The sequence below is a fragment of the Scylla paramamosain genome, chromosome 22 (genome assembly GCF_035594125.1).
Source record: "Scylla paramamosain isolate STU-SP2022 chromosome 22, ASM3559412v1, whole genome shotgun sequence".
Taxonomy (NCBI): domain Eukaryota; kingdom Metazoa; phylum Arthropoda; class Malacostraca; order Decapoda; family Portunidae; genus Scylla; species Scylla paramamosain.
The window spans coordinates 18,154,244-18,179,929 of record NC_087172.1 but is presented as its reverse complement, the minus strand read 5'-3'; the positions used below and the strand labels follow the sequence as shown (position 1 = coordinate 18,179,929).

General features: G+C 43.8%; 2 protein-coding genes across 6 annotated transcripts in view; one reads left to right on the top strand and one right to left on the bottom strand.

Annotated features, from left to right (window-relative positions):
* Window positions 1-10,357, top strand: part of LOC135111711 (uncharacterized) — a 12,752-nt gene extending 2,395 nt beyond the window's left edge. For both annotated transcript variants that reach the window (XM_064025333.1, XM_064025334.1), the window contains 9 exons: window positions 1-20; window positions 327-1,486; window positions 3,317-3,517; window positions 5,787-5,885; window positions 6,241-6,467; window positions 7,223-7,458; window positions 8,053-8,224; window positions 8,731-8,858; window positions 9,163-10,357. The exon at window positions 1-20 is cut by the window's left edge and continues 136 nt beyond it. In XM_064025333.1, the coding sequence (XP_063881403.1) occupies window positions 1-20; window positions 327-1,486; window positions 3,317-3,517; window positions 5,787-5,885; window positions 6,241-6,467; window positions 7,223-7,458; window positions 8,053-8,224; window positions 8,731-8,858; window positions 9,163-9,742 (2,823 nt within the window). In that variant the 3' untranslated portion in view covers window positions 9,743-10,357. The remainder of the gene's footprint in view (window positions 21-326; window positions 1,487-3,316; window positions 3,518-5,786; window positions 5,886-6,240; window positions 6,468-7,222; window positions 7,459-8,052; window positions 8,225-8,730; window positions 8,859-9,162) is intronic.
* Window positions 10,353-25,686, bottom strand: LOC135111712 (protein croquemort-like). Of its 4 annotated transcripts, none has more exons than XM_064025336.1 (12): window positions 25,266-25,685; window positions 21,978-22,180; window positions 17,079-17,236; window positions 15,975-16,119; window positions 15,069-15,191; window positions 13,864-13,986; window positions 13,182-13,251; window positions 12,846-12,987; window positions 12,590-12,738; window positions 11,552-11,700; window positions 11,304-11,377; window positions 10,353-11,212 (listed from the first exon to the last, which is right to left on the bottom strand). In XM_064025336.1, the coding sequence occupies exons 1-12, from the start codon at window positions 25,312-25,314 to the stop codon at window positions 10,969-10,971; spliced, it is 1,629 nt and encodes a 542-aa protein (XP_063881406.1). In that variant the 5' UTR covers window positions 25,315-25,685; the 3' UTR covers window positions 10,353-10,968. The 4 variants fall into 4 exon arrangements, with proteins under 4 accessions (XP_063881406.1, XP_063881407.1, XP_063881408.1 ...); XM_064025337.1 differs by lacking the exon at window positions 25,266-25,685 and adding an exon at window positions 25,076-25,156; XM_064025338.1 differs by lacking the exon at window positions 25,266-25,685 and adding an exon at window positions 24,482-24,547.

Here is a 25,686-nt window from a genome sequence, read left to right as displayed (position 1 = left end):
AATCGCGGTGAATGTTACAGGTGAGAGAGAGAGAGAGAGAGAGAGAGAGAGAGAGAGAGAGAGAGAGAGAGAGAGAGAGAGAGAGAGAGAGAGAGAGAGAGAGAGAGAGAGAGAGAGAGAGAGAGAGAGAGAGAGAGAGAGAGAGAGAGAGAGAGAGAGAGAGAGAGAGGAAAATTTTCGTACATGCCCGTTAGGTAAAAAAAAAATAATAATAGAAAAGAAGTAAGCTTAAAAAAAAAAAACAGTGAATAATTGTGAATTTTTTTTTTCTACCAGATACACCAATTAATAACAAGTGACAATCTTTAATTGATTGTTTATGACAGGTATCCTTCGATTCAGGAGGAAACTGAAGCCCTGGATGAGGAGAAGACGAATGAACAGGAAAAATTGGAGGTGGAGGAGATAGGAAGGAGTGAGAAAGATAAAGAAGACGAGGAGACAAAGAAGAAAGATGAGAAAAGAGATGAGGAGAGAATGGAGAAAAAGGAGGAGTGGGATGACGGGACCGGGAAGGAAAAAAAACTCATAGAGACAAGGAAGGAAGAGGATAAAGAGGAGGAGGAAGGAAAGAAGCAGATGAATAACAAGGTAACCAGGGAAAGTGAGTGCAGTTGTTCTTCAGTTGTAGATGAAGAAGTTTTCTATTCCCTGGAGAACGCCCCCTGCCCTCCCCAGCCGCGCCCTGCGAGCCACCCACCCTGCCTTACGCCAGACTCCTTGCCCGAATCCTACTACACAACGAACGATGGACCATCGACGGAGATCCTGTCCTCTCCTCAGTCAGGAGGCTATGATGACGAGGATGTGCCCATGAGATTCGTGTATCCGCCAAAGATATCTCGACTCGGCAGCATATACAGTCACCTCACCTACAGCACCACCGGGTCGTCCAGCTCAGACGGTGAGAGTGACACTAGTGCTACTCTGCCCAAGAAAGTGACCATGCGTGTCAAGGAAAAGTGCAGCGAGAAGGGAGACGTTCGTGATGGAAAGCACGCGTGGTCTGCGGAGTTCGAGCGACGCAACAAGACAGACACCGCTATTGGTGAGGTGTCCAAGAACTCTCAGGCTTGTAGAAGCTGTATAAACCCAATAGAAAGCAGCGACCATGCTAAGAAGGTACCCCCGGCCAAGCCCCCGAGATTCCGCGTGTCCAAGAGGAACAGCAACAACGAGGACAAGAGGAAGAGCAGAGAGGACCCCGTCCGGTACAAAAAAATCAGTGACCAGGACAAGCTGAGTGCGAAAAGAAGCGCCTCCATGACCAACATTCTTGAGAGTAACCTCGAGGTGACGCACGAGAGACATCACCGGCTCTCTAGAAGCCCCGCGAAGGAGGTGACGGGTCTCCTACACCCTCACACCAAGGATCAAGGGGAGAAGAAAGACCGGGAGAGATACAGTAGCTTCAGATACAAGGATGCTGCCAAGATCGTCTCCTCCATCATGTCAAAGAAGGCGCCGTTTCTTCATCGCAAGGATGGTGAGTAAAGTTTGAGTGTCTCTTTCCTTCATTCTCTTGTCTCTTAACCCTTCTGCCGCTGTTGTCATCCTCTGTCAACATTCACAGCACTAATAAGGAATGTTTGCATGGACGCACGAAAAAAAAAAAAAAAAATGAACAGAAGGTTTATTTTGTCTTTTCTCAGCTACGAAAACATTTACGAAACTGTACTACGAAAATAAATGTCTAGAAAGTTGTAGGTGATTGTGGAGATAAGTTGTCTAGCAAAGTAAAGGAAAAAAAAAGAACACGTGAACTACGTGTAAACAACTCTTCGCTCTCTTACTACGACTATTTTCAAAGGCCACAGAGATGATTACCTGGGTTCTCAAGTATGTTTCTCTTGTTAGTAATGTAGAAATCTTATTAATCTGTTACTAGAACCGAGAAAACACTCTTAAAAACTCGTGTGACTTCAGCTAGAGGTTTTTTAATGTAGTGGAGGTGCGGCGCAGAAGTGTTTCAGAATATAGTCTCAAGAACGAAACTCCTCTGGCGCTCCTCCTTCACTCACACGAGACGCGATAGGGATGTACTTCAATGGGGAGACCAGGGGGAGTGTCTATACGTGAGGAAGGAGTGAAGGAAGGCGTTAAGTGGCAGAGGATGACGCAGAGGATATTAAAGGGCAGGAATAAGTGAGAGGATGTCAGGGGTGATGGGGAGATAGGGGGAGATAGGATGCAAACATTGTGAGTAGGAGTGGGGGGCGGATGTGTGTGTGTGTGTGTGTGTGTGTGTGAGAGAGAGAGAGAGAGAGAGAGAGAGAGAGAGAGAGAGAGAGAGAGAGAGAGAGAGAGAGAGAGAGAGATAACGAAATGTCAATCCGTGACAAACTTTCCATGCTGTAATTTCCACACAGGTCTCCTCCTCCTCCTCCTCCTCCTTCTTCTTCACATAAAACTCCACCTTCATCTTTATTTTTTTTCCTTCTTTTCTCCCTACACAAGATGGCGCTTCTTCGTTCCCTCCTTCCTTCCTTCCTTCTATTCTTCCCTCGAGCCACGGTTTGAGGGCAGATAACGTTACAAAACCTGGTAAGGAGGAAGCTGTTATCGGCATTCGTTGAGCCAGGAGCGGCATCAGTGTGTCAGAGGTGCCAGGGCGAAGGAGAGTAGTGCCTGGTGTTGATTACTGGTACTGCCACGAGAGAGAGAGAGAGAGAGAGAGAGAGAGAGAGAGAGAGAGAGAGCCTGTGAAATTTAGCACCATAATTGAAATACGAAAGGTGTGAGCCAGTGAATCGTAACAGACGAGGAGAGTTGTGTGATTTTGACACTGGGAGAAAGGAAGGCGCTTTGTCGAGGCAGTGCGTGTGTCTGCGTGTGTGTGTGTAGATGTTAGTTTGCCGCCATGCAGAAACCCTCAGCCACCAACTCCAGCAGTAGTGGTGACGAAGACTACATCATGCTGCGTGAGTGTACTGTTCTTTTGTGTGTGTGTGTGTGTGTGTTATCTCCTCCGCCTCCTCCTCTTCCCCGTTTTCTTCCTTCTTTTCATTCTCTTCGTCGTCTTCCTTTTCGTCTTCCCCTCCTCTTTTTACTCGCTCCCATCATTATCTTTATCCACCACCACCACCATCATCACCACCACCTCCTCCTCCTCCTCCTATTTTACTCCATTTCTCCGCTCTCTCATCTCATCACTCCTCCTACCCTCCTTTCATCCTTCCTTTTCTCCTATGGTGCTTCCTTCACTCCCACCACCTCTTTGCATCCAGACCGCAGTGGCTCAGTGGTAAACTCCTTGCACACCAGTAACATCACGAGTTGGAGTGCCACTCGAGTCTACCACGTGTCTATATTTCAGCCTCCAAGTCCAAACACCATCCTACAAAGAAAACGGGTAAGGAGGAGCCGCCATCATTGCTACCACCACCATCGCCACCACCATCATCACCACCATCGTCACCAGCACCACCACTACCACGACGACTACCACCACCAGCATCAGCACCACTGGAACTAGCACCAGCGCCACCAGCACCAGTCGAGGAGCCGAAGCAGAATGGTTAGTGCTTAATTCTGATTTGGCTTCCCTTATCCTCCGCCATTTTGTTTGTCACGGCACTTTTTTTTTCCCGGTGTTTCATATTATTTACTCATGTTTTCGTTTTTACCTCCTTTCGCTCAGTTAATGGCGTCTTGTTTATCACTTCTTTCCGTCTTCATGCTCACGCTTCATCATGTTGTCTTGCCACTCTTTTCCTATTGTTTTACTAAGAATGTCACAGTTATTTAGTCATCTTAAGCACGTACTCTTAAAGGCTTTGTTCTGTTATCAAGACTGTTCTCAGAAGCCACAGAGGTGATTACTTGGGGTCTTATAGGCGTCTTGTTTCTTTGATAACACGGATTTGATGTTAATAAAGTATCATTAGAATCATAAAAACAATCTTGAAAATTCCAGTAACTTCCAATAGTTAGCTCAAAGTTATCGGGATGAGATCAAGGACAACAACAGCAACGACTACTACTACTACTACTACTACTACTATGGTTCACTGGCAAAATCCTTCCAAAAAAAAAAAAGAAAAACTGGTTGAAAATGGTAAAAAATCACAATAAAATAATAAAAAAACAAACAGAATAGTAAACTCACAATTAAGATTCTGTACACCATAAGAGGGGAAAAAAAAAAAAAACATTCAAATATTTAAACATCCTCCTCTCCCATAACATTCTGGAACAGTGACCGTCCTGGGCTTTCACTTGCTGGTTCGTTAGTCTGCGTCTGCTTGCCTTGTCTTGAAACGTGCGGCAAATTTAGTGTATTTCTGTTCCTTTGCGAGCTACCAGATTATTTCTAGTTGTCAATCAGTCGGCAGCAGTAAAACCTCTGCCACTCTTGCTGGTTTATTCATTTGAGAGTGAAACGGCAGATACTCAGGTCATAAGGGCCTCAAGTCAGCTGCTCATGAGGCTACATAGGCCTTAGACAATAAAGGCCACCGGATGTTTGAGCCACAGGAATTTCAGAACCCACCTGCTGCTAAGTTTCTACCAGTCCATGATCTTTTAAGTCTGACGTCTAAGTCCTACGGGTTTGTTTTATTGGTAGATGTATGGTTCAATGGCGACGCAAGAGAGAGAGAGAGAGAGAGAGAGAGAGAGAGAGAGAGAGAGAGAGAGAGAAAGAGTATGTAGTGTGCCTATTTGATACCTTTCATAGACGCCGTGCCAGCTAATGGTACTGGAGCTGGGTAGTAGGGGCAACAGGTCGTCATGGGATGCGGTATTTATAGTGGTTATAGTAGTTATAGTGATAGTAGTAATAGTAGTTATAGTGGTTATAGTGGCGGTAGGTTCTCTCTCTCTCTCTCTCTCTCTCTCTCTCTCTCTCTCTCTCTCTCTCTCTCTCTCTCTCAGATGACGTGTGTGTGTGTGTGTGTGTGTGTGTGTGTGTGTGTGTGTGTGTGTGTGTGTGTGCGCTGACTTTTGCATGTATAAAACACACTACACCTTCACTATTTTGAGGTTGGGTAACAAATGTGCGCGGCCTCATACCACATATCTAGCCTGATGATCATCAGACTTGGGGCCCTTATCACCTGAGTAATGTCTTCCGCCTCAGTACCAAATGACCTGCCCTCACCTGCTCCATAGTAGCGATGTGCGTGTCGCCTGCCGCCTGATGAAGGATGTTGTTTTCCTGTGACTGGTTAAAACCCCTCAACATTTAGTCTTAATGCCCCACCCACTTGACTCACCTGCTCTATACCCTGTCCTTAGAATTAAGTAAGGGTTCTGGTAGAAATATAACTTTAGTTTGCCTTAGTTTATTCGTATTCGTATTCAAATTATAATACAAATTCATCAGTTTGTTAGATAGTTATTCCCGAGAAACGACGTAACACGGCCTTTGAGACCCACAGTAATTTAGTACCTTGCAGCCAAGTAAGGGATTTGCTAGAAATATATTATTGGTTTGTCGCGTTTTTCCAAACACTCCAGGTTTACACACAGGAGTCCTCAGGTGGCAGACTTACTAAGGCAGAGTCGGTGAAACAGGTTAGAGGATCATATTCTGAAACACATCTGCACCGCACCCCGACTACTAAAAAAAAAAAAAAGTAGTTGAAGTTACAGGGATCCGATAACTATACGGTTCTAGTGACAGATTAACAGGATTTCTACTTTATTAACAAGAGAAACACTTTTGGATACCCGACTAATCATCTCTGTTGCCTTTGAAAATAGTCGTGGTGAGAGAGAAGTGTTTCAGAGTACGGGCCAATCTTTATTATTATTCTATCTACTTGTGTTGGTTATGTTCCCAGACACCGCATCGGAAGCCACTAGGCCTTCCAGAAAACCCCGGCACAAGGACCAGGAGACCCTTCCCTTAGGGTCCCTCGACAAGGCTCAGGAAACGTGTCGTGAGTGTCTTCATCCCTGCAGATATGTTGGCCCTGCCCTCATTCTTCTCCCCACCAATGATGCTCCCGTCTTTCCTCTAACGCTTGCCACAGTTACTTTCTGGTCCCCACTCTTGTTCTATACAGCGTTTTCCACCCTTTCCTCCACTATACTCTGTTTCCTCCACCAATATTGACCTTGCTTCCTCTCCAGCCTTCCCCTTACAACCGATACTTCCTTTTCTTTCCTTCTTCCTAAACTGACCATCATTCTCACGCCTTATTCCTTCATTCCTGCATCCTTGGCCTTCCTTCATTCCTACACTCCTGGCCTTCCTCCACTCCCGCGGGCCTGACTCTCCTCCCTCCCTGACAGCCTCACACGGCGCTCTGTTGCACTTCTACTGCGTCAAGTGTCGCGTGGTAGTGTGTCGGGACTGCACGGTGGTGGCTCACTCTCAAGGCGAAAACCACAAGGTCCTTGACACCCTGGACTCCCTGGCCACGCTGCGCTCTGAGGCGGTGACCATGCTGCGCCACTACACTATCTTAGACACCATGCACGCCTCCCTCACGGAAATTTACCGCAAGTTTACGCTTCAGGTGAGTGGCGCAGAAAGGGAGGCTTTTAAAAGGTAGAAAAATTGCCCAGTGAGGTGCCAGTCCCTAGAGAACAGAGTCAAAAGGATTATCCAAAGTTGGTGAAAAGGGATGAAGGGAATTCACTTTTTTTTTTTTTTTTGTTAACATTGAGGTCACCGTAATTAATGGTCTGGATGGTCACAAAGAAAAAATTAATAAGTCATCTTTGCTAAAGTACATGATTTATATTTTAGAGATTGTAAAACGAAAAAAAATAAGTCTTTTAAAAGTTGTAGATGATTATGGGAAAGATTGACGAGCACTGAAAGCGTTAAGAATAAGAACCCACGCCCCATTGCATTGCTTGTGAGGAACGCCGTATGCTGGCTGTAATGCGATTAAGGTGTGCATAAATAAAGGAACTATGCAATGTACTGAGAGACACAAAGGTAAGTAGGGACCAAGAAAAGATATGATACTTGAACAAGTAGTCTAATACTGAGCAAGGCAGTGTTTTCATAATTTGATGAGAGTAGGTAAAATTTCAGGAAAAGAAAGTTTTAAGGATTACGAGCAAAGGAAAAAGGAAATTATGAAATTATCAGTGGAGTTAATAATAAAATAAACCTATTGAAAACCAATGAGAGAGAGAGAGAGAGAGAGAGAGAGAGAGAGAGAGAGAGAGAGAGAGAGAGAGAGAGAGAGAGAGAGAGAGAGAGAGTTACACGTTAATGTTAATAGACTCAACTCATGCCTCGCTTCCTACACGCCCTCAGCACCGGGATGTGGACATGGGGGCGATGGGGAAGCGTCTGGAGGAGGGGAAGTACCTGGCGGCGGTGGTGAAGGAGGCGGAGCAGATGGTGACGACGTGGACGAACCTGCACCAGATCCGAGAGTGTGTGAGTCAGTGGGAGGCGCGGCAGGACAAGTGGGGCGACCTGGTGTTTCTAGCCTCGCGCTGCGCCCTCCTTGCCAATATGTGCTTCCCCTCAGACACGGTGCAACTCAGGTCAGTGGCCCGCATTCAGAAACGCTTTGCTCTCTCATCACGACGGTTTTCCAAGGCCAAAGAGATTATTTGCCGGGTTGTCAAGAGGGCTTTCCCAGTTAATAATATAAAGTTTGTTAATCTGTCTGTAGAACCATAGAAACACGCCTTAACAATTCGAGTAACTTCAACTAGAGTTTTGAAAGTTGTCGGGGTGTGGCGTAGAAGTGCTTCAGAATAAGGTCCGGTGTGTCATCCTCCTCCTTCTCGTCCTCCCCCTTCCTTTAGATTGCACCGTTTTGTCTCCCCTTTTATTGTCTTTCACTATTTTTTCTAATCTCTCTTTGTTTTGTCTTTCTTCATCAAGAGTATCTCTGTCTCTAAAGTTGTACATTTATAACTCTCTCTCCGACGATTTTGTTCTCATCTCTTTCTCCTCCGTAACTATCTTTGTCTCCATTGTATGTCTTTATCTCCTCTTCTCCATTATCTTTCTTTATCCAGTCATCGACTCCATTCCTCTGAGCATGCTTTCTTTCTGTTACCTTCATCTATCCATGACTTCCCGCATCCTTACATTCTCTCCCATGGCTTACGTCGCAACTCCCTCGACAGGCTGGGGAGTTGGGTGATGCCAACGCCGTGGATACAACTTAGTCACCTCCTGCAGCCTTATCTGAGGGCGTCCACACCTCAGACCTCCTCCTCGCACAGTAAAGACGGTCAGCTCAAACCAGGCGGTAGTGAGAGGGCCCTGAAGATTCCGTCACCGGTGCAGGAAGCTCGGGTAAGACAAGGGACAAGGGTAGGGAAAGAAAGACAGTAGGGGTCGTATTCTTCAACATCCTGATCTTCCATGATTATTTTCAAAGGCTACACAGCATTAGTCAGGTTCTCAAGAATGTTCCTTCCTCATTATGATGCAATATTCTTCTCAAATCATATTGGAAACAGTCTTGAAATCCCCATTAACCCACAGCAGAGCATGTTAAATGTAGCCGTGATGAGATTTAGAAACATTAGTGATTACGAACGACGGACAGAAACTGCTGGGCATATCATTGCTTCTTTATGAGCAGTAATGCTTCAGTAATGGAAAGCTGTTGTGGTGGAGAGTGGAAGTGAAGAAGAGCAGAGTCGATGGTGGGGAGCTGAAACTTTGTAGGCTGTTGTAGAAGTAGTTACAATTGAGTGAGGGTGAGGCATGGGTGAGGTTCATAAAAATTGAAGTGGAACTCTTAATAATGGTGTGTGCCTGATTGTTGCCACTGCTGGTGTCTTGTTCACCCACAGAAGCGGAGTGGCAGCCCTTATGGTGGAGGGTCAAGTACAGGCGGCACGGACCAGCCCTTCCCCCACAACGCCCGTCAGATGGTTCTCTCCAACCTGGTCCCGTACATCATCCTCAATCCGGACATCAGGTGAGCGGTGGCGGCTCGCTGTGCTGTGTTTCAGTTATGTTGTGGTGTGGGTGGGGTATGCTGTTCATGCTGTGTTGTGGTGTGAGTAGATGGGCTGCAGGACCTCTGTTCATGCTGTGTTGTAATGAGGGTGGGTGTGCTGCAGGGCCACTGTTCATGTTGTGTTGTGGCGTGGGTGTGCTGCAGGGCTGCTGTTCATGCTGTATTGTGGTGTGGGTGGGTGTGCTGCAGGGCTGGTGTTCATGCGGTGTTGTAGTGTGGGTGAGTGTACTGCAGGGCTGTTGTTCATGCTGTGTTGTGACAGGTACTTCATGCACGTGGGGGGCCCACGGGATGTGGACCTGACCCTGGTGGTGGTACCTGTTGGCGACCACGCCCGTAACTGTCTGCAGCAACGTCGCAGTATCGCCGCAAAGTCTCCAGATATGCTGTCCAAGGCCAACCACCGCCCCCCCATGGATGCTATCACCCTGATGGAGCAGCAGATGACGAGCGGGTTGTGCAAGACTCGCATCACGGCCTTCTCCATGCCTCTCGGTCCCTCCGCAACCTCCACTGTCGTGAAAGTGACTTTTACTGACGTGAAGGTAGTGGGAGATGGACAAGGGCTGCCGGAGATTGAGAATGGCTTGAAGCGAGGAGACTTGATAGTGGATCACGCCTCCAGTGGGCGTTCCTCACTGTCAGTGGTTGTGAGGGACATCGGGGACTTCCCAGGCCTTCGCCTCGGCCGCGTCACCTGGGGCATGGATAGCCTAGCGTGCCTCGTGGACTCTGAGGACACCAAACGGATGGAATCTAGCAGCTTGCGGGCCAAAATCAAGGCCACCGTGAAGCGCGAGGAGGAGGCGGTGTATGATGTGGTGTTTGGCATGGACTTGTAACCCTCACCAGAACATAAAGGGAGCTGCAGTAAGGCAGCAGGCCTGCGCGTGTCACTTCTTGTAGAAACTACTCCAACCTTCATATGTTGATCTACCATCCCCACTCCATAAATGTCTTATTATTTGAAAACTTTTTTTTTATTTTATTAATGCCATTGTATTAAGCTTGAACCCATTACTTCCATCCTCATTACTAATTCTAGGGATTGTTACTACATCACCCTTACTGTAGTATTCCTTGTACCACCTGTAATTTTTTTTTTTTTAGCATTTTAACTTTGACATAGAAAACTGCAGATACAGAGCTATTTGAATTATCTTTTAACATGAACTTGCCACAAAACATTCTCAAATTCCATTAGAAGTGTCGAATTGTGAATCTCATGAATGCTCAAGTGAAGCATGGAACCTCCTTCTGTGTTCATCTAGTTATTATGACAAAAATCTAGTTAGCAATTACGTGAAAACATGACTGAAAATCAGCATCACCAAAAAAAGTAAATTAGATGTAGCCTATAACAAGTACACGCATATAACCATACTATTTTCCCAACACCAAACGTGCGCATTTCGAAGCCCAGACCAAAGAAAGATGCAATAAAAGTAGTACAAGTAGCACAGCCTTTATATATCACAATATCTGGTGAATCATGAAGCTTAACATAAACTTGTAAAAATGTCTTTAGAATATAATAACTAATATTCAGTGATAGTTTACAGCGTTATTATGACGACAGTATGGTGTCATGTCTGTTTGTCTGTCTATATTAATTTTCTTCACACACACACACACACACACACACACACACACACACACACACACACACACAGCAAGGGAGTCTCACCAGAAAAGCAGGCACTGTCCAGAGATCACAATAGAACCTCCAACTGCCGGGCGACTGTGCTATCTGCCACCACCAGACCCTCAGGTGCTAAGCTCTCTCTCTCTCTCTCTCTCTCTCTCTCTCTCTCTCTCTCTCTCTCTCTCTCTCTCTCTCTCTCTCTCTCTCTCACACACCCAAAGCGGAGGAGGAGGAGGAGGAGGAGGAGGAGGAGAAGAAAATAATGGCAGTGGTGAAACCAGAAGCTGTAATTGAAGTTATTGTAGTAACTGTAGTAGAAAGAAAGGAAAAAGAGGAGAACAGACAAGAAAAGTAGGAAGAGAAGACAGTGGCAGCAGAACAAGACATGGTCACTATTATGCAACAACACAATGCATGGTTCACTCACTCATTTATTAACAAAGTCGCCAGGTTGTAGCTACTATTCCTTCTCCAGGCGACCACCACCACCACTAACACTGTCAACACCGCCAGGCAGATGATCACTGACCACACCACCACGCTGGGCACGCTGGAGGTCATGAAGTAGACAAGCATCTTCATCTGAGAGGCGATGCTTGGTGTCATGCCGCCCTGCACCTCAAACCATAGCATGGGCAGGTACACGTCTGGTACATGCTCCAGCAGGCTGTGGGTACAAAGGAAGGGTAGGGTCAGAGATGTGGGAGTGCAGGGCAAGGTCACAGTGAGGTTAGGTTGAGTCAAAATGCAAAGCTTACCTGATACTTTTGAAAGGTGTAACATGGATGTTGATTTGCAGCTTGATGGACACAGTAGCAGGCACACCTAAGTTCTGCAACATAGCAAGGTAGGGTCACACACACACACACACACAGTATAAAAGGATGTAATGATATTTGAAAAGAGCAAAAATATTGATTACTTTCCTCAGCTGTGCCTCCTGCTTCTTGTTGCTTCCTGTCCTAAAGCTCCCTCCCAACACACACACACACACACACACACTTACTGGCACAATGTCCAGGAAGAGGGAATGTTTCTTCTTATCCGGTGCCAGGCCCTCCACGCCCTCCAGCAGGAACGGGTCAGCAGCATAGAAGTGAGGGAAGGAGACGAAGGCTGGGGCACCCATGCGGCAAGACTCAGCATTGAGGAGACCTGGGGGAGTGCACACACACACACACACACACACACACACACACACACACACACACACACACACACATTATCAGTATATTCTCTTATTCAGATTAAGTTTATTGATCAGACTATATCAAATACACTCTGTCACTCACAACCCACAAGGGACAATCACCTCAAAACATTTCTGAGTAAGTGCTACAGTGACTCACATGACAAGGTCCTTAATTCTTTCACTGATACTTGGAACATCTTTCCTAGAATCACTCAGACATTTCTTTGTGTCTTAGTCAACTCTAAACATTATTTGGCTTGACTTTGAAAAATCTACTCTTTTAAAATTTTCCTTCCTCGTTGTGTTTTAAAGATCTTGTACTGTGATTTTGTTGTCATAAATTGTTGTTTATTACAGTGAAAGGCTTAAGGCAATGTGTTGCTTAATCCCCTGACTGTTAATGCCAGTATGAACATTCTGCATTTTTAGAGGACCCAGACAATCTAATGCAGCAAAAATAACACTACAGACCCTGAAAGGTTTGAACCACTTGCTCACTCCTTTTTCTGTCAGGGGTCTTTTGAAATTACTCCAAGGTTAATTGTTATCAAGCTGCATAGGCACAGCAGCCAATGAGCAAACGATGAAGATCTGCCTCATCTCTCAACAGTAATGCTTGTATTCTGAAACCCTTTACTCTCTCATCATGACTATTTTCAAAGACCACTGAGATGATTTGCTGGGTTCTCATGAGTGTTTCCCCTGTTAATAATGTAGAAGTATTGTTAATCTGTCACTATAGCCTTAAAAACACACTTAAAAACCAGTATAACTTAAACTAGAGGATGCAGTGCAGAAGTGTTTCATTGGTAATAAGATAAGGGTGGTGCAAGCTGCCTTGGGGGGACTCACCCATAGGGGCGCATGTCTCGCCAACACAATAGCACTCATTGCCAGGGACAGTAGTGCCATTGGCGAAGGTGTGGTTGGTGCCCCAATAGCGGTAAGCAGCCAATCCCCCATAGTCCTTCACCTCCTCCTTGAAGAATAGCTTGGCACTCCTGCAGGGAATTCAAGGGTAAGATAGGACAGTCAGATTCTCTCCACTGCAGTATATGTACACACCTCTCCATCTCTTTTCCTTCCCACTGTCCAAGGCAATACTCACATGCAGAGATCAGAGCTGAAGAAAATGAGATCCTTTCGGCTGAGGTGAGGGGAGAAGAGCTCCCCTGCTGAGCCTGTCACCTCATTGCAGGGAGGCGTGTAGAAGCTGGTGCTGTTACGACCATTCCATTTGTCAATCCTCCCTGCAAAGCCACCCAGAGGACACTGCCATGAGTAACGTGATTTTTTTTTTAAGCCTTTCCTTTGTTTTCTTCATAATTTTTTCGGTCTTTCCTTTGTCATCTTTTGCTCTAGAGGTATGAGAGATCATAAATTATGGTATTACATGTAACACTATGGTAACCATGTGCCAGAGGTAACAACCACCAGTACTTACCTAGGTTGTCCAGCGTATCTTCCCCAGTCATCATGTTGAACTCACCATCATATGTCAGGGACAGGTTACGCTGCACACACACACACAAGTGAATAAGGTAAATTAATCATCTAAGTTACTGGTATTGACACACATCTCAATTCATTTACTCCCTCCATTTCCTATGTTCACTTTGTGGTTTGTACTTAACCCCCTTCCTCCCCTTTGTAAAACTCCTTTCATTCCCCTTCCTCCCTCCACTAACTCCCCTTTTATTCCCTTTCCTCCCTTCACATACTCTTCTTTCATTCCCTTTCCTCTTCCTACAAACTCTTCTTTCATTCCCTTTCCTCTTCCCACAAACTCTTCTTTCATTCCCTTTCCTCTTCCCACAAACTCTTCTTTCATTCCCTTTCTTCTTCCCACAAACTCTTCTTTCATTACCCTTCTTCCCCTCCACAAACTCCTTTCATTCCCTCCCCAAACACTTTGATCCTCCATTCCCTTTTCCTATTCCATCCTCTTTCCTCTCTTGATCTCCATCAGGCTAAAATATATCCCCAGGAGTATTTCCTCTAATAAATAATCACAATAATTACATAGAATAAATACAGAATGCAATGTTTTCCCTGATTACCATTCCTACATATACAAATTTCAGTATTCTCACCCACAAGGAATATTCCAGCCACTTGTCCCTCACCTTATAAAACCAGGCAAACTTTTCAAACTCAGCTACTGCAGTTCCCTTGAAGAATGGAAGCAGGAAGTGATACTTTCCTTTATTGTTCACCACGTTCTCCTGGACCCAGTCAAGCAGAGGGTCCTGATGGGGTTGGGGCAAAAAGAAGTGCATCAGAATGGTAATACAAGGAATTGAATCACATGTAGATGAGATTAAAAGCTAAAATAAGAACTTGGATCACACGAGTCAATGAAATAACCACCTTCTGAATGAGTCAAGCAGTGGGGTCCTGAAAGGGTTGGACAGAGGAAGAAGTGAATCAGGGGAGTCATTTAAAGAATTAGATCACATGTGCACTAAATCAAAGGAGCTAAATAGGAACTTGGATCATATGAGTTAATCAAACAATAACTTTTTTCTGGATTTTGTCAAGCAGTGGGTTCAGAGGGTGTTTGGGGGGAAAGGTCTGCATCAGGGCGGTCATAGGTGAACTAAATCAAAGGAGCAAAATAAGGATTTGTATCATGTGTCAATGAAACCACCATGTTCTGGTTAAGGAGGGGATGCTGAGAGTGGTGGGGGAGATGGACCTGGATAAATGGGATAAGGTTTTCATCAGGGAAGCAAAATGATGAGTATGTACCAGAGGAGTTTAATATAGCACTGGATAACCTGTAGCTTAAGAAATTGAATCAGAGGACTGAAATAAAATGGATTAAGTTTAGCTCAGGTACAAATAATCAAATACCAAATATATATCAGAGGGGTTAAATAAAGAATTAGATCATAGATTCACTGACTCTCACTCACTCTCTCTCTCTCTCTCTGAATCCCTTCCTTCAATTTATTTCTCTCTCTTGTTCCTTCCCTTCTCTATAACACATTACCTCCTTTCCTGGCCTGATTCTCCCTCTTTTCCTCTTTCCTCCCTTCTCCCTAATGTATCACATTTTTTTTTTCATACCAAAGAGAGTAAAACTATTTATTTGCTCTCTTTCACTTAAACCAGCAATGGATTATTTTTTTATCTGCTACAATAAGTTATATGTATATATTTTTTCTGTAGTTTTTTTCTTTTAAATATGTGACCAGGCAATCAGCACACTTAATACACACTAGCTGTATTCTCACCTGCATGACATCAGACACTCACCTGCACGACATCAGACACTCACTTGCACTCAAACACTCCCTCACCTGAGCAGCATCAAGCACATCCTCACCTTCACTCCATCAAACACAAGCTTCCTGGCAGTGGTGTGGACAGTCAGCTGCTCATCCACACTCTTGAAGGCAAACTCAAGGGCGCCCTGGAAGAGGGAGTTCCGCATGCCATACGCTGCAGCCTGGAGACACAGAAGGAGGTTAATTTTTGCAAGTCAGTGTGTGTGTGTGTGTGTGTGTGTGTGTGTGTGTGTGTGTGTGTGTGTGTGTGTGTGTGTGTGTGTGTGTGTGTGTGCGCGCGTGCGTGTGCATGTGCGTGCGTGCGTGCGTGCGTGTGCGTGTGTGTGTATAAGACTTTTTGGTGAACAGATAAAAGAGGTATAGGCATTATACACTCCTCCCTTCCTGTCACATGAGCAAGCGCGCGTGCACGCACACACACACACACACACACACAAACACACAGTTTCTTCTGTTTATAAATTTATCAGCCTGCCAGCCAGTCATTCAATGAATACAGACACCAGACAATGTTTTCAATATAAACAATTTGCTTGTTATGTAATAGTAGTGAGTGCAAAGCTTCTCCCTCTCTCTGTTGTATGATGAGATGCTCATAACCTTTCAGTAATGTTTTCCCTCGCTCTCCCCATTTCTTGCTATCTCCTTTTATTTAAGGTATAATTACAACCTCTCTATCCTCTCCCTCTCCACTTTCCTCCCCTACACTACATTCACTTCATCCTGTTTTTACATGCAAGTGGATATGTGTGTTGATATGTAGTTTGTTTACTCTCTCTCTGGCCTGCTGTTAAACAATTCATCAACATGATCAGAATGTTGATGAAAGTGTGTTATAAGTCAGTCAGTCAGTCAGTCAGCTAGCAAATCACTCAGCCAGTCAACCAACCAGCCAGCTAGTCACCATCAGTCCCACCAACACCAACACCAGCACCACCACCTACCACAGGGATGGTGTTGAGGGTGATGATGAGGTCGTCCTGGGAGCAGTTCCCTGAAGCCTCCTGGTCCCACACCCACCACCGCTGCTGCAGGTAGGTCACAGTGTCGTTGGGGTGGAAGGTCACATTTTGCTTCTTGTGGTACTCCCTGTGCAAGTGAGGAATTAGAGGGCCACTTATTCACTCGTTATTCTTTTTACATGCTATTGGGGAAACTTTTAACCTGGTAAAGAAATGAGGAGAGAGAGAGAGAGAGAGAGAGAGAGAGAGAGAGAGAGAGAGAGAGAGAGAGAGAGAGAGAGAGAGAGAGAGAGAGAGAGAGAGAGAGAGAGAGAGAGAGAGAGAGAGAGAGAGAGAGAGAGAGAGAGAGAGAGAGAGAGAGAGAGAGAGAGAGAGAGAGAGAGAGAGAGAGAGAGAGAGGTGGGGGGGCACTGAAGATGCCAGTCCCAAAAGTTATCCAAAAAGATTATCCAAAATTACCAGAAGTGCCCTAAATTTGGGGAATGCTTATCCTTTTTTCATGAACTGAGGTATTATGTAGGAGAGTAATTCACATTTAAAAAAAGAGAAGGGTTACATTAGGAATCAATTACCCCTTACCATGGCATCGCCTTTCATTTGATTGTGTAAACTTAGATTTTAATAACTTCATAATTAAATTTTTCATAATCAAGGAATTAATGATCTTGATTTATTCACAAGTGCAATTATATCTCCATCTGCTGTATTCCAACTAAAACATACTATGTTATAGCACTCATAGATAAACAAGTATATCTACCTGCATACTTAACTAATTCATACATCCTATCAGTCTCCACTCATCTTTCGGATACTTCAATAACCTGCAAAACTAAACACAAGCTATCCCATCATATCCCCCTTTCCATCCCATCTCCAGGCCTACCATTCCTCCTCTGACTTAACACTTCCTTGCCACATACATTCCATTCTGTCGGTCTATTTTTATCTTTCTAATATTTCAATGAACTGCAAAACAAAAAATATATGCAATTATAAAATTATCTTCATCCTATTGTTACCCCTAACATTTCCCACCATCACTTCCCCACCTCTCCCTCCTTCTCTTTCATCAGTGCCACCCACCTCCAGACATAAGGGCCCACCTCCTGCAGCACTGGTTTGGACCCATTCTGGAAGTCCTCAGGGTTGGTCAGGTTGAAGACATAAAGTTTCAGCGACAGAGGGACAGGAGTTGACTTCCACATGTTGTATGCCTTTGAGCCTTCCTTGATGACCAGTTGCTGTGGGAGGAGGCGTAATAGTGATAGTAGTAGCATTAACAATAGTAGTAGTAGTAGTAGTAGTAGTAGTAGTAGTAGTAGTAGTAGTAGTAGCAGCAGTAGTAGTAGTAGTAGCCCATCCCCATAATTTCAAGTAGTAGTAGCAGTATTAGCAGTAGTAGTAAAAAGTTTTCTCCCCACCCACTCTTTCCTCAAATCGTGGTGATAGTGTAGCAGCAGCAGCAGCAGCAGCAGCAGTAGTAGTGACAAATACCCCTCCCAAGAATGATAATGATTGTGTAGAAACAATAATATTAGTGACAACACTGATGGTAACATAAGAACATAAGAACATAAGAAATAAGGGAAGCTGCAAGAAGCGACCAGGCTTACACGTGGCAGTCCCTGTATGAAACACACCTACCTATTTCCATCTGTTATCCCCATCCATAAACTTGTCTAATCTTCTCTTAAAGCTCTCTAGTGTCCTAGCACTAACTACATGATTACTGAGTCCATTCCACTCATCTACCACTCTATTTGAGAACCAATTTTTTCCTATCTCCTTCCTAAACCTAAATTTTTCAAGCTTGAACCCGTTATTTCTTGTTCTACCCTGGTTGCTGATCCTAAGAATTTTGCTTACATCTCCCTTGTTATAACCCTTATACCACTTAAAGACTTCTATCAGGTCCCCTCTTAACCTACGTCTCTCTAAAGAATGTAAATTTAACAGCTTCAACCTCGCCTCGTAAGGAATACTCCTCATCCCCTGTATCCTTTTAGTCATTCTCCTCTGTACTGATTCTAATAGACCTATATCTTTCCTGTAATGTGGGGACTAGAACTGCACAGCGTAGTCTAGATGAGGTCTGACCAGCACCAAGTATAACTTTAATATTACTTCCGGCCTTCTACTTTTAACACTCCTAAAAATGAATCCTAGTACCCTATTTGCCTTGTTTCTGGCTTCTATGCATTGTTTCCCTAGACGGAGTTCAGAGCTAACTATAACTCCTAAATCTTTCTCGTACCCTGTACCTACCAGAGTTTGGTTGTCTAATGTGTACCTATTGTGTGGGTTTCCTCTACCTACGCTAAGCACTTTGCATTTATTGATATTAAATTGCATTTGCCATCTATCCATCCATTCATTCATTCTATCTAAGTCTGCCTGCAAGGCGATGGCATCCGATTCTGACCTAATTAATCTATCTTTGTGTCATCCGCAAATTTACTAACATCACTATTAATTCCACTATCCAAGTCATTGATATATATTAGAAATAACAATGGCCCTAATACTGATCCCTGTGGCACCCCACTAATTACATGACCCCACTCGGATTTTGAGCTGTTTATTACCACTCTCTGTCGCCTGTTACCAAGCCATGACCCAATCCAGCCTAACACCTTCCCATCTATCCCGTGTGCCCTAACCTTTCTCAGGAGCCTTTGATGGGGTACCTTGTCAAATGCTTTACTAAAGTCCAGATATAAGATATCATAACTATCACCATTATCTACTGCCTCGTACACCTTACTGTAAAAACTTAACAAGTTTGTCAGGCAAGACTTCCCCTTCGTGAAGCCATGCTGTGACTGATTTATCAAGTTATGTTTGTCTAAATGTTCCCTAATGTTCCTCACTATTATTGACTCTAACATTTTACCTACAACTGAAGTTAAGCTGACAGGTCTATAATTAGACGCTAAAGTTTTATCTCCTTTCTTAAAGATGGGTACTACATTAGCCTGCCTCCACATTACTGGTACCTCACCCGACTCCAGTGATTTCCTAAAGACAGAAACTAATGGCTCACTAATAATCTCTTTACATTCCTTAAGTACTCTGGGATATATTTCATTAGGTCCTGGTGACTTGAACTTTTTTAGCCTATCTATCTCCTGTTCCACTATCTCCCTAGTTATAGAAATATCTGTCAGCTTCTCATTCTCATCTGCTCCAAACACCTGTTCACTATCTGGCATATCCTGCATGTTTTCCTGGGTGAAGACAGTTAAAAAATAATCATTCAGAAGTTTACTTATCTCCTCCCCAGAACTAACCAGCTCCCCATCTGCTGCCTTTAATGGACCTACAGTATCCTTATTCCTGTCTTGTATACCTGATAAAATCCCTTGGGGTCCGTCTTCGCCTGGCTTGCTACCTTTAATTCATAATTGTCCTTAGCTTTCCTCGTTAACTTCCTGACTGTTCTAACTAATTCATTATATTGTGTCCTTAAAACTTCTTCACCTGCCCTTAATCTCTTATATATACTTCTCTTACGCCCTATATAATGCTTTAACCTAGCAGTCATCCATTTAGGGTCATTTTTTTGTGATCTTATTGTTCTATACGGGATATTTGCTAACTGACCTGCATGAACTTTACAAAATATTTATACAATTCGTCTACATTTACTTCACCTAATCCCCTCATCTCGTCCCCTACCATCCTCTCCACTCCCTCATCTACTCGCCTCAACCTCACCTCTCTCATTTCAGCATGACCTGACATTCCAACATACTCACACCTATCTCCCCCCTTCCTCTTTCCTCCTCCCTTCCGGACACATCTTCCCTCCTCTTGTCCTACACCCTCACGCCTCACCTCACCTCTCTCATCCTGCCTTATCTCTCTGAACTCCGTCCCTGACTTGACCTCACCCAGCATCCTTTGCCAGTCCACTCCTTGGAGGTACCTTTTTAATTCTTCAAAATCTGCTCTCCTAAAGTCAGGTATTTTACTAGTGTTTTTGTTTCTAACAGTTTCTTCCCATTTTAAATTGTACCTAATTTCTCTATGGTCACTGTTACCTAGCTGTCCTCCAACCTCTACCTGCGTGACTGCTTCCTCCCTGCTAGTAAGAATTAAAACTAGAATATTATTCCCCCTTGTGGGTTCTACGACTACCTGTTTTAAAAAATTATCCTGAATTACCTTAAGAAATTCCTCTGCTTCCTTGTTACCCACCATCAGACTCCAGTCGATATTCCTAAAATTAAAATCTCCTACCACACATACCTGACTGTACCTGCCTGCTCTATTTAATTCCTGCCACAGTGAGGTGTTAATTTCTTCTGTACTGGTCGGTGGTCTGTAAACTACCCCTAGTACTACTGACTGCGATCCTTCCTTAATATCTACCCATATCGACTCTGCTTTGTTATCTGTTTTAATTCTATTGTTCATACAACACTGTAATGTGTCCCTAACGTATAACGCGACGCCTCCTCCTCTCCTGTTTTCCCTATCTTTATAGACATTGTATACCCATCTATCTTAACCTCTGGATTAAATACTTTTCCTGACATATCTAACCAAGTTTCAGTTAAAGCAATGATATCAAATTTCTCTACGCTCGCTATTCCTCTAAGCAAGTCTATTTTATTCAGAATACTTCTACAGTTTGTGTAGTAAACACTTAAGCTATTTCTCACCATCCCTGAGCTAGCTACCTTTCTAGATTTAACTATTTTGCCCCTCGCCTTCTCCTCACTACCCCTTCTTCCCTCCCGACTAACGAAAAATAAAAGTAACAATAAAAGTAGTCATGGTGAAAGTGGTGGTGGTGGCATTACGAAGAAGAAATAGGAGGAGGAGGAGGAGGAGGAGGAGGAGGAGGAGGAGGAGGAGGAGGAGGAGGAGGAGGAGGAGGAGGAGGAGGAGGAGGAGGAGGAGGAGGAGGAGGAGGAGGGATGGAGTAAATACCACATGACAGGAAATGCTTGGAGGGAAAGGAGTAAGAGACAGTGGGGGTTAAGGGTACAATACACATTCACTCCACGAACGAGTACCAAGCGTCAGAGAGAGAGAGGGTGGGGGGGACGCTTACCTACTTCACCGATCTATTTAAAAATTCATATCATATAAATTTACCCAACAACCTAAGTCAATCTATTTTATATTCAGCCAACAATTTGTCAGTCCCTATCCATTTAAGGTCCATCATTAACTGTGACTTCTCACGAAAACAGGCCACAAGTTAGTAAATAATTTGAGAAACTTTACACGATTTCAGACTAAAAATAAAATATACAGGGAAACGTTTGGCTAACTCGAATATTTCTTTGTTAGTGATCTAGAAACAGAACATGAGAAAAGGGATAAAGCTGAAGCCGTTAGGCCTACACATGACAATCCATGCACAAAATATATCCATCTAGTATTTCCACCCATCATCCTCAAATCAATATATCTATTTTTCTTTAATGACTCGGCACAAACAAAATGATTACTGAGGCTATTTCGTTCATGAACCACTCTATTTGTGAACCAATTCCTTCCTATTTCTTTTTAAAATCTGCCAAGCTTCAATTCATTATTTTTTGTCCTGTCCTGATATCCTGAAATTATATTATAAACTTGCACCACACTATTTCTGACAAGCCGAAATATAAAGTCAACTCTGAATCCGGTGACGTGTTTCTATTCTTGCTTGGGCTACAATGGAATCACGTACTTGGGCTATGATGAAATAATGCATGCAAGGCAATGGCTGCCCTCCGACATACAAACAAAACAGATCACAGCAGTGAGACATTTACCTCTGAAATGGAATTTCTCTACTCCTGTTTGGACTATGATTAATGACAATATAATTCAATGACTGCCCTCCTACAAGCAGTGAGTTAAGCACTCTACTAATATCCTCAGTTTAAAAAGCCTCTAGTTTCATACGGTACTGACTTGGAGAAACAATTCTAATAAGTTCCAAGAAGACGCTCGGATTAAGAGTTAATCAATCCCTCTAACCTCATGAAGGGCTGTGTTGATAATCGCCTTGTAGCCCCCAGCCAGCATAGCCACACTCAGCACAGTCGCCAGCACTGCCAGCACCACCACCGCTATCTGACAGGCACTCAGGTACCATTTCGGAGAAGCCTCTACAATAGCCCCATTGTCATCCTCGTCGGTGGCATTCCTGGAACCACCATTCCGCTTGTTGTCGTTAGATCCTGCAGGGAAGAGACCGAGGAGGCTTGTGAGGCGTCAGTGAAGCATGACCGAAAGGTCATGCAGTGGCTTCATAGCACTTCGGGATGTTTGTGTGCCGTTAGTGCGTGAGGTTGAAAGACTGATGTAGAATTTGATAGCAAGGCGGTGTGTGTGTGTGTGTGTTCACTAGGAATGTAAAAATGGATTGAAAACTACGAGAAAGGAAACTGAAAAGAAAAAGGTAAGTAGTTAGAAGACTAATAGAGCTATTGTACTGTTGTGTATGCGTGCGCAATGTAGTGTTCAATAAAATTGCAGAAACTGAATGAAAATTATAAGTAGTATATAAAATAATAAACAAAAGTAAGATCAACTGACCTACTGTGTTGTATTGGGTGGGTGGTGGGATGCAATAGCGAGTAATAATACAGGAAAAAAATAAGGTGGTGTTACGTAAGTAACACCACCTTAAGTAAACAAACTCTGTGGGAAAATACGAACTTTAATAAAAGAAAAGATAAAAAAAAAAAGAAAATGAAAAGGTAGAAGAAACAAAAGAAAAAAATGGAGAAAATACTGGTACTCGTAACAAATCTACAAAAAACTGACATCCTGCTTTTCTCGGAGACGGCAAGCTAAAGGTCTCGCTGCCGTTTCACTCTTCACGAGACAAGGGAGCTGCGAAAGCAAGTCATGTGAGGGGAAGACTGTCTGTGAGTCATTCTGGTGAGGGTGGTGACGAGACGCTGTGACTGACACACACACACACACACACACACACACACACAGGATTGGGTCAAACTCGTGATATCCGCTACTTTAATGTCAACATATCTTTATGTATAGTGTGTGTGTGTGTGTGTGTGTGTGTGTGTGTGTGTGTGTGTGTGTGTGTGTCCTATTCAAAAACATGCAAGGGACGGCTGGCTGCTCACTTCCTCGTATCTCTATTGTGGTTTAAATTAGGGCTTCCTCTCTCTCTCTCTCTCTCTCTCTCTCTCTCTCTCTCTCTCTCTCTCTCTCTCTCTCCTTTTTAACGACACAATGTTTTCTTTATCTGATACTGATCACACAAAAACTGCATCTCTACTTTATCTTATCTCATGACAAAAAAAATATTGTATAGGATCAAACTTCTACTTTCGATAGTGTGTGTGTGTGTGTGTGTAAATATCTCAAAACAAAGGAGCTTGTTTGTTATACAATATCCATGTATTTATGTACTGTTTACGTACGTATGTATGTATATATGGATAGCGTCTCTCTCTCTCTCTCTCTCTCTCTGGTGGTGATTCACAAACCGTTCAATATTTCACTGGTTACGGGAGAAAGAGGAGGAAGAGATCACGTGGTAGTCTCAATAGTTAACACATCACGTGCCTATTATATATATATATGACGACAACACCACGCCAAACTTGCTGTATACCTCTTTATATTTCTATTTATATCTCCTTACATTCTTTCCTACTTCGTATTCCTATTTATTCTATCATCATAATCATCATCCTCACCATCATTATCATCCTCACCGCCACCATCATCATAGCCACGCTCGGTGTATGGCATGCGAAAGATTGTATGGTATAAAGTATGTGTAGTATAACGCATAGATGGGGCCATACAAGGGAAGGACAAAGCTTACGGTCACTAGGCCAGCACGTGATCACGACAGACAAACACACACACACACACACACACTGGGAAGCTAGCAGATAAGCAAACAGTACCATTGTTGGTGTATGAGATAAGCAAACAGTACTATTGTTGGTGTATGTTCATGAGGTTAGAATGACAACGAACCCAGTAACAGTGTTCACTTTACTATAGTTCGCCTCGTTACAATTCGCCGTAAAGTATATAATGGAATCTGTCGCTCTTTTTGTCTTTCCTCTCGTTTTCCAAAAGCTTCGATGATCTCGCTGCAACATAACTATTTTCTTCTCCGCATACTGCTAGTCTTGTTATTTCGTCATGTCTTTCCACTCTACAAGCTTGACGTCACATCACACTGCATTCTCATTTTCCCGCTGGTTAAAGGCGTCACACTGCTATACTCTGACACACGGATAAGAGACCGACGGAGCAAACATCAGCACGTATCTGATAACTTGTATATTGGATCGAGAATAGTATATACCGAGACTCGTTTTCTTATAAAGTATATTTACACAGCAGGGGGTGGCTCATCTATTGCTCAAATGATTTTTTTTTTTTTGTAGTAACTCGCCAAAGTAGCTTAATTAAATCTCTTGTTTTAAGTTTCCTTGAGGCTTACAGTTCACAAGAACAACAAAATTAAGGAAAATATTTTCTGTTACCTCCTCCCTTCTTCCACTCCGCCACTCACGCTGAGTGCGGCTGTGCGGTAACGTAATATATGAAGCACTGTGGTGTGTAACAAGGGTTTGAGCTGAGCAACGAGAATCGTGATGCAACTACTAGTGGTCTCTGGTAACCAGTCAGCCGCTAGTGTCAGCATGGGGTAACGCTAATAATAATGGTACCGGTACTCAGTAACTTCCACTTCACTGCAGTAAAACTAAGATAAATTACCAATAATTGAAACCCAGATACTTTTTTGTTTTTGTTTTATTTACACCATAATCCCCCTATCCCCCTAACCAAGTTGAGGGTTACACCCACTGGCCCCCAACCCCAGGGATACTAATCTAATCTAACCTAACCTAACCCCTGGACCTCCCTCAGGGATACTAACCTAACCTATCTTACAGGGTCGGGTCTATGGAGTTTTCTGGGAAAGTGCCCGTGTCCATTTCGAAAACTATTGATTTCCCACGAAAACTCTGACAGATAAAGTTCCTTAAAATCCAGTAAGGTATGCAAAACCCACATTCCCGATGTTGTGAAGTATGATGGTGTAAATCTGAAATACCGAAGCCCAAATTACTAACCATACTTCAGGAAAGACTTCATTACGTTGAATTTTATACAAACTGAACTTCAGTGCACACTACGTACTTAACACTTCATCGTGGAAGACTATATGAGATGACACAAAACTTAAGTGGGGATAACACAGGCAAAAAAAAAAAAAAAAAAAAAAATACTGATAATGATTGTCACGGCTGGCTGGACACGCACCGTAATCAGGCGTTGAAGAGGCGCCCCCGAGCAGCGGTTCCACGTCCATGTCGTGAAGGGAATCCTGGAGTCACGCTGCGGGAGGCGAGGACAGCCGAGGCCGGGTGTGATAAAGCGAGCAGGACCTTTGGAAAAAGGACACTGACAGCTGGCAGCGTTGAGTTACGCGTTTACTGTCACTGTACCAGCACTCACAAAGCCGCGAGCAGTGCACACCACTAACACACACACACACACACGACCTTCATTCCTCTCTCATATGCCTTTATCATCAAGCCACAACACTCTCATTTGCTTCCACTGATATCACGCATTCTTCTTGCTGTTCAGATAACCGGGAAGATGACCGCGGGAAAACTGTATCTCCAACCTGACTTATCGAACGACTGCTGCCGGGCGGGACCAGGCGGGTGAGTGAGTG

Excerpts from the sequence above, each read along its gene's own strand:
- LOC135111712 (XM_064025336.1), bottom strand. The coding sequence starts at position 25,314 with ATGGACGTGGAACCGCTGCTCGGGGGCGCCTCTTCAACGCCTGATTAC. Across the intron at positions 12,739-12,845 it reads TTCAGCTCTGATCTCTGCAT|GAGTGCCAAGCTATTCTTCA; the intron begins GTGAGTATTGCC and ends AATTCCCTGCAG. Across the intron at positions 11,701-12,589 it reads CGAGACATGCGCCCCTATGG|GTCTCCTCAATGCTGAGTCT; the intron begins GTGAGTCCCCCC and ends GCACTCCCCCAG.